Below are 13,094 nucleotides of genomic sequence, written 5' to 3'. Positions count from 1 at the left end.
AGGCCCATGCAGCAGGTCTGAGGAGAGGCCCGCCTCCCTCCCCTCCTTCCCCGCTCATCTCCTGCGGAGGCCCATGCTGCGGTAGGGAAGCAAAGGAGTTTTGTTGGAGTTCCTCCTGGGGAACAAGACATGAGGAGGAGGACGAGGAGAGGGAGGACCGAGATACAGAGAAGTATTGTGAACAGAAAGCTTCATTAAAGCATACAGTCTGAATGCAACACAGAAATAATGAGTTCAGTCTGATTCACTGCACATGCAGAGGGAGTGAATGAGGGTCAGAGATGAGGACCCCCAAAGTTAGCCGTCAGTGCCCCCTGCACAACAATCCAGGCAGGACATGCAGAATGGACCCAGCCGACTCACGTGTAGGACTCAAAATCTCCATTGCTTATGGCTTCAATCAGCTGCTCTGTCACTTTTATAATCTCCTGTTTCCGCACTGAAAGGCAGGAGGAGACACAGAGAAATGATAGTAATAGTAACGAAGCACCAGCTACCATTTTCTGAGTCCCTGTCATGTGCTGGACCCTGAGCTGGGACCTGAGGGCCTCGTAGGGACGGTCTCAGTCAGCCTCACGTCATCCTTGGGAGGTAGGTAGCATTGCTCCCATTTCACAGAAGCAGAAACTGAGGCCCAGCATAGGTGGGAAAAGACAGGGAAATCCCCCTCAGCTGCAAAGGGCAGAGCCAGCGTCCCCATTGGCAGCTTTCGCCTCAGTGAAGCAGGCATGGCCGACGTTCTGACATTAGGCCTGATTTGAAGCCAGGCTGACTCCAAAATACGCTTCTCTGTCCCTTTGCTTTGCCACCCGAATCAAAACCAGGTCAACAGTGGTGGTTGTCACTAGCAGCCACAAAGCAGGGGCTCCCTCTGGGCCCACACTGGGGCCCCTAAGGAAGGTCTTAGGGCTGACTCATCCCTTAGGTCTGGGCAAGCTTTTTGCTCCATTTGGGTGCCTGTAGGACTTGGGCACTGACTGAGCGGTTCAGCACTTTCTAGGCATAACGAATCCCAGTTGCTGAGACCTGGCCTCCCCCATCCACCCCTGAAACACGACGAATAGCCGGTCTTTCTGGTAGAGGTTTAGGCGTCAGCTTTTGTATTCAATGTGTGTTGCTCTGACCCCAGTTTTCCCATCTGTGAAGTGGAAACAGCACCACCTCTCATCCCTTCAGTGCCACACCCAGACTTGAGCACCGGACTTCACGTCTATCCCCGCACAGGTCCCCTCAAGCTGTGCAACAAGGCCTCAGGGCTGTTTCCCGGACCATCAGGTGGTGACAACGGCACCCCCCCTCCCACTAATGGGGTAATGTGGGATGAGGCAATGTGCACACAGCGCCTGGCACCTAGTAGGTACACATTTTAAGTGCTGCCATTTCCTGCCTCCTCCTATACAAGTTGCTACACCTGCTCCTCACAGACACCCCAGGAGGTTCGCGGGGCCAGTGCCCCTCCAATCTGATGCACTAGGAGATGGAGCCGGGTGTCCTGGCTCCCAGCAGAACTGTCCCACCAGAAGCCTCATGTGGTTCCCTGGAACAGGCTCTCCCCACCATAGCCCCAAGCTTCACTTCAAACCCAGGCAGCTGGCTGGCCTCCGGAGCAGCTCTGGTGAGGTCCACGGGCACGCTGCCATGTCTCAGTCTGGGAGGGAGGGAGGGAGCACGCCTGGCTGAGGCCCTGTGCTTGACCCTTTCCTCACCACTCCCAGGACCACCCCACCCTGCCTGATGCCAGGGAGCTCACCACAGGCCCAGATGCACACAAAATCCTGTGCCATCCAGGCTGAAGGAACCTTTGGGGACCAGGGACTTAGCCTCCTTTTCAAACTATGGGGGTAATGGAGGCCTAGCAAGGGGTTGACTTGCCCAAGGACATAGACCGTCTTGGTGCAGAGTCTGGCTCCCACCCCAGGGCCCTTCCACAGGACCCCCCACACCCCGCATGCTCCCTGACAGGTTAGGCCCATACACTTGTCTGTTTCCCAACTCAGATACATGCTCCATGGAAGCTGGGCCATGGCTGCCCTCGTCCCACTGGATACCTGGACCAGGCCTGGCCCCCACAGGTGTTCATCACTGAACCAGCAAGTACACCAGGCATTGTGCCATGCGCTCGGCCTGCAGAATCTTGAAGCCTCACGGCACAACTTCATGTGGCTGTCACTTCCATGTCAGAGATGAGCAAACTGGAGGGGAGAGCGGTTGACTGGTCTGCTGTTGTGATCTGACCCCCCCAGCCAGTGTTTGTGGCTCCAAAGTCCATCACACACTCCTCAGGGCAGGGGCCCTGTGCCCAGCATGGCTCTTGGCACACGTGGGCGCTCCTTAGACACACAGGTCACCATCTTCAATGTCTGTAGCACAGTGAGGGGCTGAGTCTTTATCTCCTGGCTTTGCTAAGATTTGCCGGGGCTGGGAATGAGCCTGTCTTGGACTACGAGCTCGGCTGGCTAACTCCCGGGCCTTGCCTGGGGCGGGGGCAGAGGAGGCAGGAATGAATGAATCACTGGGTGGACTGAACCAGGGCCTGGGGCTGCTGTCTTCACACTGTGTGCTGGAATCTACCCAGTTGCCAGGTGGTCTCTGTCCCTAGGAGCCCAAGAGCCTGGCCTGTTGGCCGACAGGAGACGCCTCATTCCACGCCCACGCAGACTCGAGGCGATGATCCAGAGCGGGTCCACATGCTCCTGGCAGGTCATGGGACCTGCGCCACCTCCTTGCTTTCCCAGCACAGACTTCAAGATTCCTTCCAGCCTGACATCCCATGCACCTGTGCTTAATTAATGCCCTAACTCTTACGGGCTGCAGCTCGTTGACGCCTCAGAGGCTAGGAAAGCAGCATGGATTCTGGAGCCGGACTCCTTGAGTTTGGATCCTGACTCTGCTACCAAAAAACTGTGACCTTGGGCAAGGTACTTGCTCATGCCTCAGTTTTCCTCTATGCATAACGGAGCTTCTAACAGTACTTACTTCGCAGGGTGGTTCTGAGGACTGTTAAGGATGCATCAGTAGAAAAAACGAACACATACATGGTTCTCATAAGAAATGTCTATTGTTCCAAGCCCTTTCTATCAACTCATTTATGTCAATAATGATGCATCGTATAAAGCATTTAGGGCTGTGCCTGGCACTCCGTGAATAAGAGCCATGATCATTATCATCTGGAAATCTCTGAATTAGAAGTTCTCTCTCAGGACAGCCTCTGGTCTCTAGCCAGGGCAGGGATGCTTCCCAGCAGCCTGATATGCAGCCTGACATGCTGTCTGGCATCTCTCTCCCTTTTTGCCCACCTCCTTCTTCCTCTAAGTCAGACTCTCCCCTCTGAAAGCCCATTGTTATAATTCTCTTCCCTGTTCTGCCTTCTGGGGCCCCAAGGTGTGCACCTGCTTCCCCAGAACCTATGCCCTCCCCCTCTACTAGGTTTCTCTTTCTAGGGCTGAAAGCCTCCAGGATTGGGTTTGCAGGATCTGACTTAAGCTGGCCATCCACTCTTTGAGGGTCCTCAAGCTATTTAAATGTCTCAATGTGGCTTGAATACTGCAGAATATCAGGTCTGGAGGAGCACTCTATTCCCTCCCCAATTCTGGACACTATGCCTCTATCAATGCATCCAGAAACAAGGCCTCACTTGGCTGTGCCTAGCCACTCAGGACATCAAGTCTGCCAGCAGTGGAAATCTAATGGGCAGAAATCTCCCTATTAGCTTCATCTCTGGGACAGAAGATCTGGGAATCTGGTGCTCCTTAGATCTGGAGAAAATCACTCTGGTTTTGGGTCCCTCCCTTGCCCTCAGCAGTCCTGTTGCTGTGTGAGAGATTCATTCAACAACTTCTCGGTAGCCACTTCTGGCATTTCTCATCTGCCAGGTGTTCACCCTTTCAGTCCAGGAGTGCTCCCAGACAGATGGGAAAGCGGAGGCCCCAGAGAGGTTAAGGTACTGTCTGAAGGTCACACAGCATGATGCTAGGGTTAAGATGGGATCGACATTCCTGACCGGTATTTTCCCAGAATGTCTCTGCCTAGATTCTGAGGCAGCTCTTTGGGTTGGGGAGGAAATTAATTTTTTATGGAGCTGACCAGTAGGAGGCAGGAAGTGGGAAGGAAGCCTAGCAGAGCCCTGCGCAGCTCAGAGGGCCAGAGTCCTGTGCAGTAAGCCTGAGGTGCTCTGAAATATTAATGTCTCTCTCTGTGCTCAGGGGCAAATGTTCCCTAGAGGGTGACATTTCTAATTAACTTGAATGTTAGGTCAGAATCCACCCCACCAGCTGCTATTCTCACTTAGTGAGCAGACTTAACAAATTAACACCAGAAAATGGTTTTTTTGAAACTTACTTTGAGGCCTGAAGAAGCTAAGAAGCTGAGGCACAGAGCTCCTCTCTCCTGCCAAACACAGGGATGAGCTCCTGGCGGAGCCCCTTCCATCAGACATGGCCTTTTACATGTGGGAGACTGAGGCAGGGAATGGGGATCCTGGTTCTGCCATTACTAACCTGGATGCGCCTGGGCCTGATTTCCCCTTTCTGGAAAGGGACTTCACAAATTTCCCCATCCTGATCTCTCTAGAGCAGAGGATGGTGACAGCAAATGTGGGGCCTCAGGGATGCCACCCAGAGTCAATACTCCAGGTGGAAAGTGTCTTCGATGGGTCACATTTACATTTACAACACAGACAAATTTTGCATACCTTTCCAAATATTTCTCTAACATATAACCATCTGTCTTAAAATAACCTTTGAGTAACATGGATGCTCCATAAAAATCTCATGTGGCTTCCTGTCATTCAGCTATAAGCTCCAGTTTGAAAAAAAGAAATTAAAATGTGTTAAACCATTACCAGCGCCAAATACTGTGAGACCACTTTATACGCAGCCTCTCATTTCATCCACACAGCAATCCTCTGAGACTGATACTGTTGTCATCTCTTTACTAAAGGAAAACTGTGGCTCAGAGAGGTAGAGTAAGTTGTCTAAGGTCACCCAGCAAAGGGACCGCAGTGAAGAAGCACAGAGCCAGATCACCTCTATGATCCCTGTCTGCTCTGAGACCAGCATTATGAGGCCACAACGAGTCTTTTCAAATTCCCAGTGCCTCTTGTCACAAGGACAGAGAGCGTCAAATATGGGGAAAGTCTTGGATATGCCGTGTCTTGAGCCACCACAAATCTATGGAATCAGAGTCCACAGGCCCAGGGCTGGGAATGTGGTTGGAAAACTGTACCTGAGGGACTTAGAATGCACACTTGACCCCAACAGGGAGTTTTTCTTCAAGATAATCAGTTTTTAAAGGTTGTCCCTAGGGACACTTGGGTGGCTCAGTGGTTGAGCATCTCCCTTCTACTCAGGGTGTGATCCTGGGGTCCAGGATCAAGTCCTGCATCAGGGTCCCTGCAGGGAGCCTGCTTCTTCCTCAGCCTATGTCTCTGCCTCTCTCTCTGCATCTCTCATGAATAAATAAATAAAATCTTTTTAAAAAATTAATAAAGGTCGTCTCTGGTGCCATCGTCCAAGACCGATTTGATCTAACACCAGGCTGTGGTGTTAGAGTGACCGCCCCCACGCCCTGCTCAGAATGACCACAGAGGGACACACAGGGTGAGGCCGAACTTCCAAGGCATCTGGGCAGAGTCAGGAGGTAGTCACGGTATTCAGTGTGTCAAACTGCCTTTAAAGGTGGAACTGCAACTGTGTGCAAAAATAGCTGTTACGTAATAATAAATTGCTCTTTGCCCCTCCATTGTACTCTTTTAGGGGCCAACATCTAAACAGAGAAATGTCTACCCTGGTACAGCTGCAATCCCTCCAGGTCAGTGGTGCCTTTCTAGGTTGGAGAGACTCCCCAGGTGTCTCCCACATGTGCTGAGTGTGAGACACCCCCCACCCAGCCTCGCCCAGGCTAGTGTCCCTATCCCGTGGGACAAGGACGGCGGGTGTGGGCAGAACCGCAGGACATCACTAACTCACCCAAGGATTTGGTGTCCCCTGAGCAGACGGTGACACTCACCCTTCCTCCTCCAACTCCAAGCATGCTTGCCACTCACTGAAGCCTTTGAGCCACCATTACCAGGTGGGCCCCGGAGCCACACTGCTCCAGGATTCAAATCCTGATTCCACCCTGTGAGGTAGGGGACCTTGGGCCTATTTATACAACCTCTGTTTCCCAGGCTATAAAACAGGCTTGATCACAGAACCTACCTCCCAGCTCAGGTAAATGTAAAGCGTACACCAGGTGTCCCGCAAAAGGCAGCACTCTCCCTGTCACCGTCCTCATTCGTTCTGCTCTTAGCTGGTCATAGTTATCTGGGGTTTTGCTCCCTCATCCATCAGAAACCCTTTGGGGACTGTCAGCCACTGGCCACAGTAACCCCTGCATGTCTGGGTTGGTCTTGGGCAATGCTCCTTGTACCCCAGTCAACTGGATTTTCTGAATTTTTGCTTTCTCTTCCTTTCCTATCATCACTTCATGTTTCTAGAATCAACTCATTTTTTAAATTAATTAATTAATTAATTAATTAATTTTTAAAGTAAGCTCTATGCCCAACCTGGGGCTTGAACTCACAGTCCCAAGATCAAGAGTCTCATGCTCCACCAACTGAGACAGCCAGGTGCCCCTAAAATCAACTCGTTTTTTGGAAAATTCAAAAAGAAAATGTACATACCCCTATGACACATCTGTGACTTGAATATGTTCATTTTCCCCCAAAAAAGTGTACTAAACTACCTACATCACCCCACAATAAGAAAAGTCCATGTGCACACCACTGGTGGACTGAGTACCTCACGCGGGGAACCAGTGCCCTGCAGTGTGCCCAGTCTGCAAGGGGCTACAGCTGGGTCTCTGCGGAGGAGCAGGACACACGGTTGGCACTGGGGCCCTTTCAAGCTGGAGCTGTCAGTGAAGGGGGCCTGCCAGGAGGCCCGGGGGGCCCAGACGCTGAAGGCAAGGCCCCCCCTACCTTTGGTGTCTTCATCCTCAATGGTGGTGTTGGTACTCTCTGAAGATTCCTGCCAAAGAGAACACAGGAGCCGGTGAGGCCCAGCTGGCAAGCGGGACGAGGCACGGCCAGTTGGGGGGGCTGCCCCTGCCCCAGTTGCCTGATGCTGCGGCCCGGTTTCTGTAAGCCTCACCGGCTCTGCCATCCAGATGCTGCACTGAAAACCCTGCCAGACTTCCGAGCCTAAGGAGGGGAAGGGCCCAGCTAAGCAGGTGGCTGGTGGCAGGGGGCGTGGATGAAGGGATGGATGCAAGGAGAACCCTGGCCTTTCTGGAAGGGCTGGGAGGGCTCCCCGGCCCTGTCTGCTTGAGGGAGCAAAGAGGGGGTGTGGAAGAGCAGAGAGGCATATGGTGGCCACAGGACAGGGAAGGAATACACACACTGGCAGAGAGGAAGAGAGAGAGGTGGGGAGACCCAGTGTGAGAGAGGCTGGGCCTTTCAGTGGGAGAAAAACCACACACCTGGGGGAGACAGCCATGGGATCAGAAGAAGAGGGATGTGGGCCACCATGCCACCGCCGGAACCCCTAGACAGAGGCAGGGGCTGGTGCCTCCTCTGCCACCGGCGGGCCCTGGGTAGCGTCGAGAAGCTCAAGATGGGCCTCTCTGGCGCCCACTCCTTTGGCCAAACCAAGCCCCCCCTCCCCACTCGCCGCAACTGGCACAAATCAAGCCCTGAGATGAGTTCCAGAGCAGAGGGCGGGGAGAAGCAAGAAGCCAAGGGCTGGACGTGGGATGGGCTTCGAATCAACCTGCGTACCTGAGGGCGTTCTCTGGTCTACCTGCCAGGCTGCTGGTCTGGGCCATGGAGTGGGAGGTGTCAACAGAAACACGCAAACAACACGCACACGCAACACACATGTTGTCACACAAGGCACACGTACCAAGCATGCCCTGAGCACCCTCTCCCCCGCCCCGGGTTCCCAATGCAGCCTGCAGGAGGGAGGCAGGAGCGAGGGTTCGAGGCCCAGCATTTTACCGGCGTTTGGGAGACGGCGGACACTCACCATTAACTGAACGCTGGAACTGGACTTTCTTTTCTGGAAAAACAAGGAGAAGAGATGGGACAGGAAAAGACACAGAGTGAAAACGGCAGGGAGCAGAGAAACGGCAGGGAGCAGAGAAACGGACGACAGGGGGAGGTTTGGAAGGATGATGGGCCTCAGGGTCATCCTCGACAGTCCCTCCCTTGCCAGCGTGGCACTGGGGCAAAAAGTCAGGGCCGTGAGCAAGAGCTGCCCTCGCAGGGCTGGTCCTCTCTCAGCCCAAAGCTCTTGTGGGGGGGCCTCATGCACAGCCACCTGGGGCTCACCATCTGACCAGCAGCTCCAGGCCGAGCCTCCCCTGGACCAGGGCTCCTCTACACCAAGCCCTGATGGCGGAAACAGATCCTAGGATTTGGATGCCAGTTGCCTAAGGCCTCTGGAAGCCAAAGCTCTGACAGGACAAAAGGCTGCTCAGGTCTTGAGATGAGGCCCAGTGCCTCCTCCTAGCCTCCCCATGTGTCTCTACTGAAAGAGCCCCTCTCCTGGTTTGGTTGACTGTCATAATCACTTGGGAAACTTGTCGAAAAGAAACATAACAAGGCCCCCTCAAGGGGTTCCATAGCTAGGTCTGGGGTGGGGCCTGGGCATCTGCATTTTAAACAGTATCCCCAGGTAACTTCAAAGCAGGCCTGGGTGTGGAAACCAGTCCTCTAAGTGGCCTTCGAAACCCTGCCTGCGGCCCCAGCTTCCCGGCGACAGGCCCGTTCAGCTCCTTTATACTGATCGAGAAACTGAGGTATGGCCAGATGCACAGCTGGGCCCTGCCATCCCTCCTAGTCCAGCTTTTGGAGGATTTGCAGCTTCGTTTGTATTATTGGCTGTGGAACCAAGGGAAGGAGAGAAAGAGAGAGGACACATGCAGACTGTCTTCTCGTTCTCTCACTCTAAGCTGGGAGTCGTAAAGACCAGCCCTCAGGGAAGGCTGCGGGTCTAGGACTGGCCCTTGCTTTGCACGCATGGGAGGCTGGGGCCCAGAGCCAGGCAGTGACCGCCCGAGGTCTCCCAGCTAGCCGGTAGCGGAGCAGAGGCTGGAACCCCCGAGGGCAGGCTTTCTCCTCCATCCAGGCCTCCAGGCTCCAGGCCTGAGTGCTCTGCACAGGCTCGTCCTTCCCGGACGCGCTCACCTCTGAGAGGCCTGGAGGCTGTTCTCTTTGCTGTGCTGTGGGGGGAGGAGCAGGGAAAGGACCTGAGATGCCCTCAGGGTGGGCCTTTGCCCCGGGGGAGGCCCTGGCTATTCTCCGAGGATCCTTAGGTCTAATTCTGGGCCTTCTGACTCTAAGATCCAGAGCCTCTGAGGGCCAGGAGCCTCCCACAAACATAGCAGAAGGGGCTCACTGGGCGTTGCCTGGAGTCAAGGCTCCGGGTCCCTACATCTGGATAGACAGTGTGAGTCCCACCGCCAGCAGCCTGCAGCAGCCCTAGGTCGGCCTCACTTCCGGCCGGGCACAGCGTATGTGGGAGGGGATAGGCCCTCCCAGCTCGCCGTCAGCAAAAACCTGAGGAACACAGGGGCCAGGGTTCCAGGCGGGACACGAGGAGGGAACACAGAGCAGAGACTGCATCAGATTCGAACATACAGTGACAGGATGGGACATGGGGGAGAGGGGTCACGATGGCACGGATGGGACACCAACAGGGGGCAGTGAGTGGGGTTGAGGGGTGGGAGCAGTCGGCCGCTCCTCAGAGAAGTAGGGGCTTAGTGGTGGCTGGGAGGGGGCCGTCACTCCTCAGTAACAGAAAGACTCCATTTCCCTGGATCACGGATGATGACGATACTAATCATAACCCCATACTGACCGGGGTCTTTCACCAAAAGTAGAGTCACATCTCTCAGAACCATGTGGAGAAGCATGGTTCTAGGGTCAGCGAAGCCGGTAGAAATAGAGGCAAAATTAGCCTCGAAAAGCCCATAAAGTACAGTATAAAGTACAGTACTCTGCAGCTCTGCTCTCCAACCAGCCCATCTTCCCTCCAGCAATCACTGGGCCTCCAGCTAAGCCTCCGACGAGGTTGGTGGTGTCTCTAGGGACCAAGCTGTAAGAATACGCACTTCCCCATGGGGGCTGAACACGGATAGGCTAACGGAGGGCCTGGTGGGACTCCCCAAGGCCCACTCTGGTGCGAGCCTCTTACTGGCCCCAGCGAACACCTGCCATTCTCCCCTTGTACAGATGACCCAGGTGCACAAAATCGATGACCCAGGTCTCCAAAGGAGGGGAAGATGGGACCCTGCAAACCCACGGCTTCTTGGCTTGAGGTCCAGCGTCATTCATAGTGAAATACACGACGGAACCCCCTGCCCAAAGGGACATATTACAGGCCGGGCTCCCCAAATCCTGGTTACTGTCGTCTTCCAGCTGGACTTCCCTCCTTCTCCACCCCCATAAAGGGCAAAGAGACGGTCTGGCCAGGAATAGCCTTTGGGGAGACTATTCTTCATCCACACCTGCGCCACCCTGAGAAGTCACTTGGGGTCTGTCCTGCTGCTGCAGGAAAGAGTGGCTTTCTCTTCTGTTGTGCCCACTGGTAAGCCCTGCAATGACTGGCCAGAGTTCCACCATGCTCGGTGATGCCCTTGCCTTCAGGCCGTCTCTGCCTCCTGGCCTTGCCTGGAGAGGAGCCAGAAGAGAGCTTCACCCCAAGACCCAGCCTGAGGGAGGCCCTGACCTCACACCCAATGGCTGCATGTCAGCCCTTGCCAGGGCCACACCTAAGAGCCAAGCAGATGGCGTAGCCCACCCTCTGCCCCCTCCTCCTCCACTGACCTGGGCCACAGCCCACTGGCACCTGTGGCCTCTGTCCTATACTCCCAATATTTTTTTTTCCTGGGGAACCCAGCACCCCCAGTGTCTATACACTATGGCCAAGGGGGCCCCAGTTGCTCCAAACTGGGCCAACCTCAAATTGCACATTCCCCCAATACCCTTTCCAATTAGACAGGGGAGAGAATTTGACTCATGGGTAATCCAAAACAGCAAGTAAACCAGAGCTCAGTTCTGGACTCCATCATAGGATTTGGGATAAGCGTGGGTTAACTTTATAAACTGGGTTGGCTTTAGATCTGTGTTGCCAAATACTTCCTTGATCAAACTTTGTTTTCAAGAGGAATCTTACTTGAAAGTGCAATCTAGAAAACAGAAAAGACAATGCTGACTAGCATCTCATGAGCATGTATCCCACGCCAGTACCCCTGCTAGCTCCTCAAAGCCTATTATCTTCCTTCATCCTCACAAATAGCCCTGGGAGGTGGGAATCCCTTTTACCCCCATTCGATGGAATGAGGAAACACAGGCTCAAGGGATTCAAATAACCGGCTGAGGTTTCCAGCTCCGCTAAGTCCGCCCTGGCTCCCTTAACCACTGCGAGGTCTGTAACACGGAGCTGCTCTGGCTGTAGTGGGCGAGCGAAGCCCAGAACCTTCTCTGCTCGGCCTCCTTACTATCCTACTCTACCCCATCCACTGCCAAGGGTGCCTCCCCAAAACGTTCAGACTCCAAGAAGTTCAGTTTGAAAACCACTGACTTTGGCTGATAAACAAATAATTATGTATTCTTCAAGTACCCACGATGAGAAGGAAAAGGGATTAGAGAGAGTTTTATTGCCTTTTTCTTTTTCTTTTCTTTTCTTTTCTTTTCTTTTCTTTTCTTTTCTTTTCTTTCTTTTCTGTTTTTAAAGCTTAAATCTTAGAAATCATGAAGTCTACCCCCCTCCCACCGCATCCATTGTACCTATGAGGAAACTCAAGACCCTGGAAGGCTCAAAGCAGTGGGGAGGCCCAAATCCTGCCCTCAGCCAGTCATCCAGCCCAGACCCCCTTCCATGCAACCCCTAAACCAAAGCCAGTGGCCTGAGACCATAAATAGCACTACAATGAAGCCATGAAGCCACCAGCCCACCTGGGTGGCTGTGTTTGGACAGCATCCCACACCTTCCAGCATCCTGGGCACAGCCCAGCCCTGAGTCCCTGGCCAGTCAGGGCTCTGAGCCCAGAAAAAGGCAGGGTCTCAAGAGAGGAGAACCCACAAGGCAAGCCAGTGGCAGGGGAGAAGGGAGGTGCAGAGAGGGGGGGCAGGCCCCAGAGAGCAGAGGGAGGAGAAGAGAGAGGTGGGAAGGAGGGGTCAGCAGGGTGTGGAAAGAAGTAGCTCGGGCATCAGAGGTGGGGATGGAGGACAGGCCTGGGTCAGGGGAGGAGGGGACTCTTGGCACTGAACCGGCAGGCCTCGACAGGGGAGGGTGGGTGTCTCTGAATCCCAAAGCCAAGAGGAGTGGCTATCCTTCCTCCGTGGGCTTTGTGGGTTGGACTGGGGTGCGCACGGGGTCAGGGGTCACGATCAGCTCTGTCTCTTCATTGTACCCTCACTTTCCGGTCCTCCCATCCCGGAGAACCAGAGATCTCCTTCAGACCTGCCCCTTGCCTGGGCGCCCGCCCTATCCCCAGGCCACCTGCCTCGCCCATCTGCTCTAACGCCCCCCTCCCCCTCCTGCCCCCGCCAATCCTGGGGACGGCCCGGGCCGCACGAGGGACGACATCTGCCCCATCTGCCCGGAACACCGTGGGCAAGGCCTGGGCCTCGCCCCAGCCCCGCAAGCCAGGCCCTGTGGGCGGAAACGCTGCCGCCCGACGCGATGCCGATGCCGATGCCGATGCCGATGCCGGCCCTGCCAGGCCCCCCGGGGGGCTTACCTTCACACCATCATTCTTTTTGTTTCCTCCACTCTTCCCTCCTGCGAAGGAGAAAAAGTAGAGGGTTACCAACAGCAGGCAGGGCACCGAGGCCCACAGGGTGAGGAGCAGCAGCATGGGCGCCTCAGCGAGCCGCGGGCCGCCTCCTCCTCCTCCTCCTCCTGCTCCTGCTCCTGCTCCTGCTCCTCCTTCCTCCCTGGCGCCGAGGCCTGGGGGTGCCCGCTAGGTGGGCCTGGGCTCCCCGCTCCTCAGCAAGCCCCAGCGTGCCCCTCGGGCCCCATGGGTTGCGGGAGGTGACCGGTGCGTCCCAGCCCCGTGGGGTCAGTGTCTCAGCCTGGGGATTCCCTCTGGATCCCGGTCACCGCCCG

At 55.0% G+C, this 13,094-nt stretch overlaps 1 protein-coding gene across 3 annotated transcripts in view; it reads right to left on the bottom strand.

The window, feature by feature from the left end:
• The window catches only part of CAMK2A (calcium/calmodulin dependent protein kinase II alpha), a 64,914-nt gene that overhangs the window by 10,439 nt on the left and 41,381 nt on the right, over positions 1-13,094 (bottom strand). For 2 of the 3 annotated variants that reach the window (XM_049109251.1, XM_025434233.3), the window contains exons 13-15: positions 12,727-12,767; positions 6,959-7,007; positions 364-439 (exon numbers count right to left, since the gene is read on the bottom strand). In XM_049109251.1, coding sequence (XP_048965208.1) covers positions 364-439; positions 6,959-7,007; positions 12,727-12,767 — 166 coding nt within the window. Of the gene's footprint in view, positions 1-363; positions 440-6,958; positions 7,008-8,003; positions 8,037-12,726; positions 12,768-13,094 lie in introns of all 3 variants that reach the window. The other variant, XM_025434232.3, reaches the window with a different exon arrangement.

The sequence above is a fragment of the Canis lupus genome, chromosome 4 (genome assembly GCF_003254725.2).
Source record: "Canis lupus dingo isolate Sandy chromosome 4, ASM325472v2, whole genome shotgun sequence".
Lineage (NCBI taxonomy): Eukaryota > Metazoa > Chordata > Mammalia > Carnivora > Canidae > Canis > Canis lupus.
This window is presented reverse-complemented; position numbering and strand designations above follow the sequence as displayed.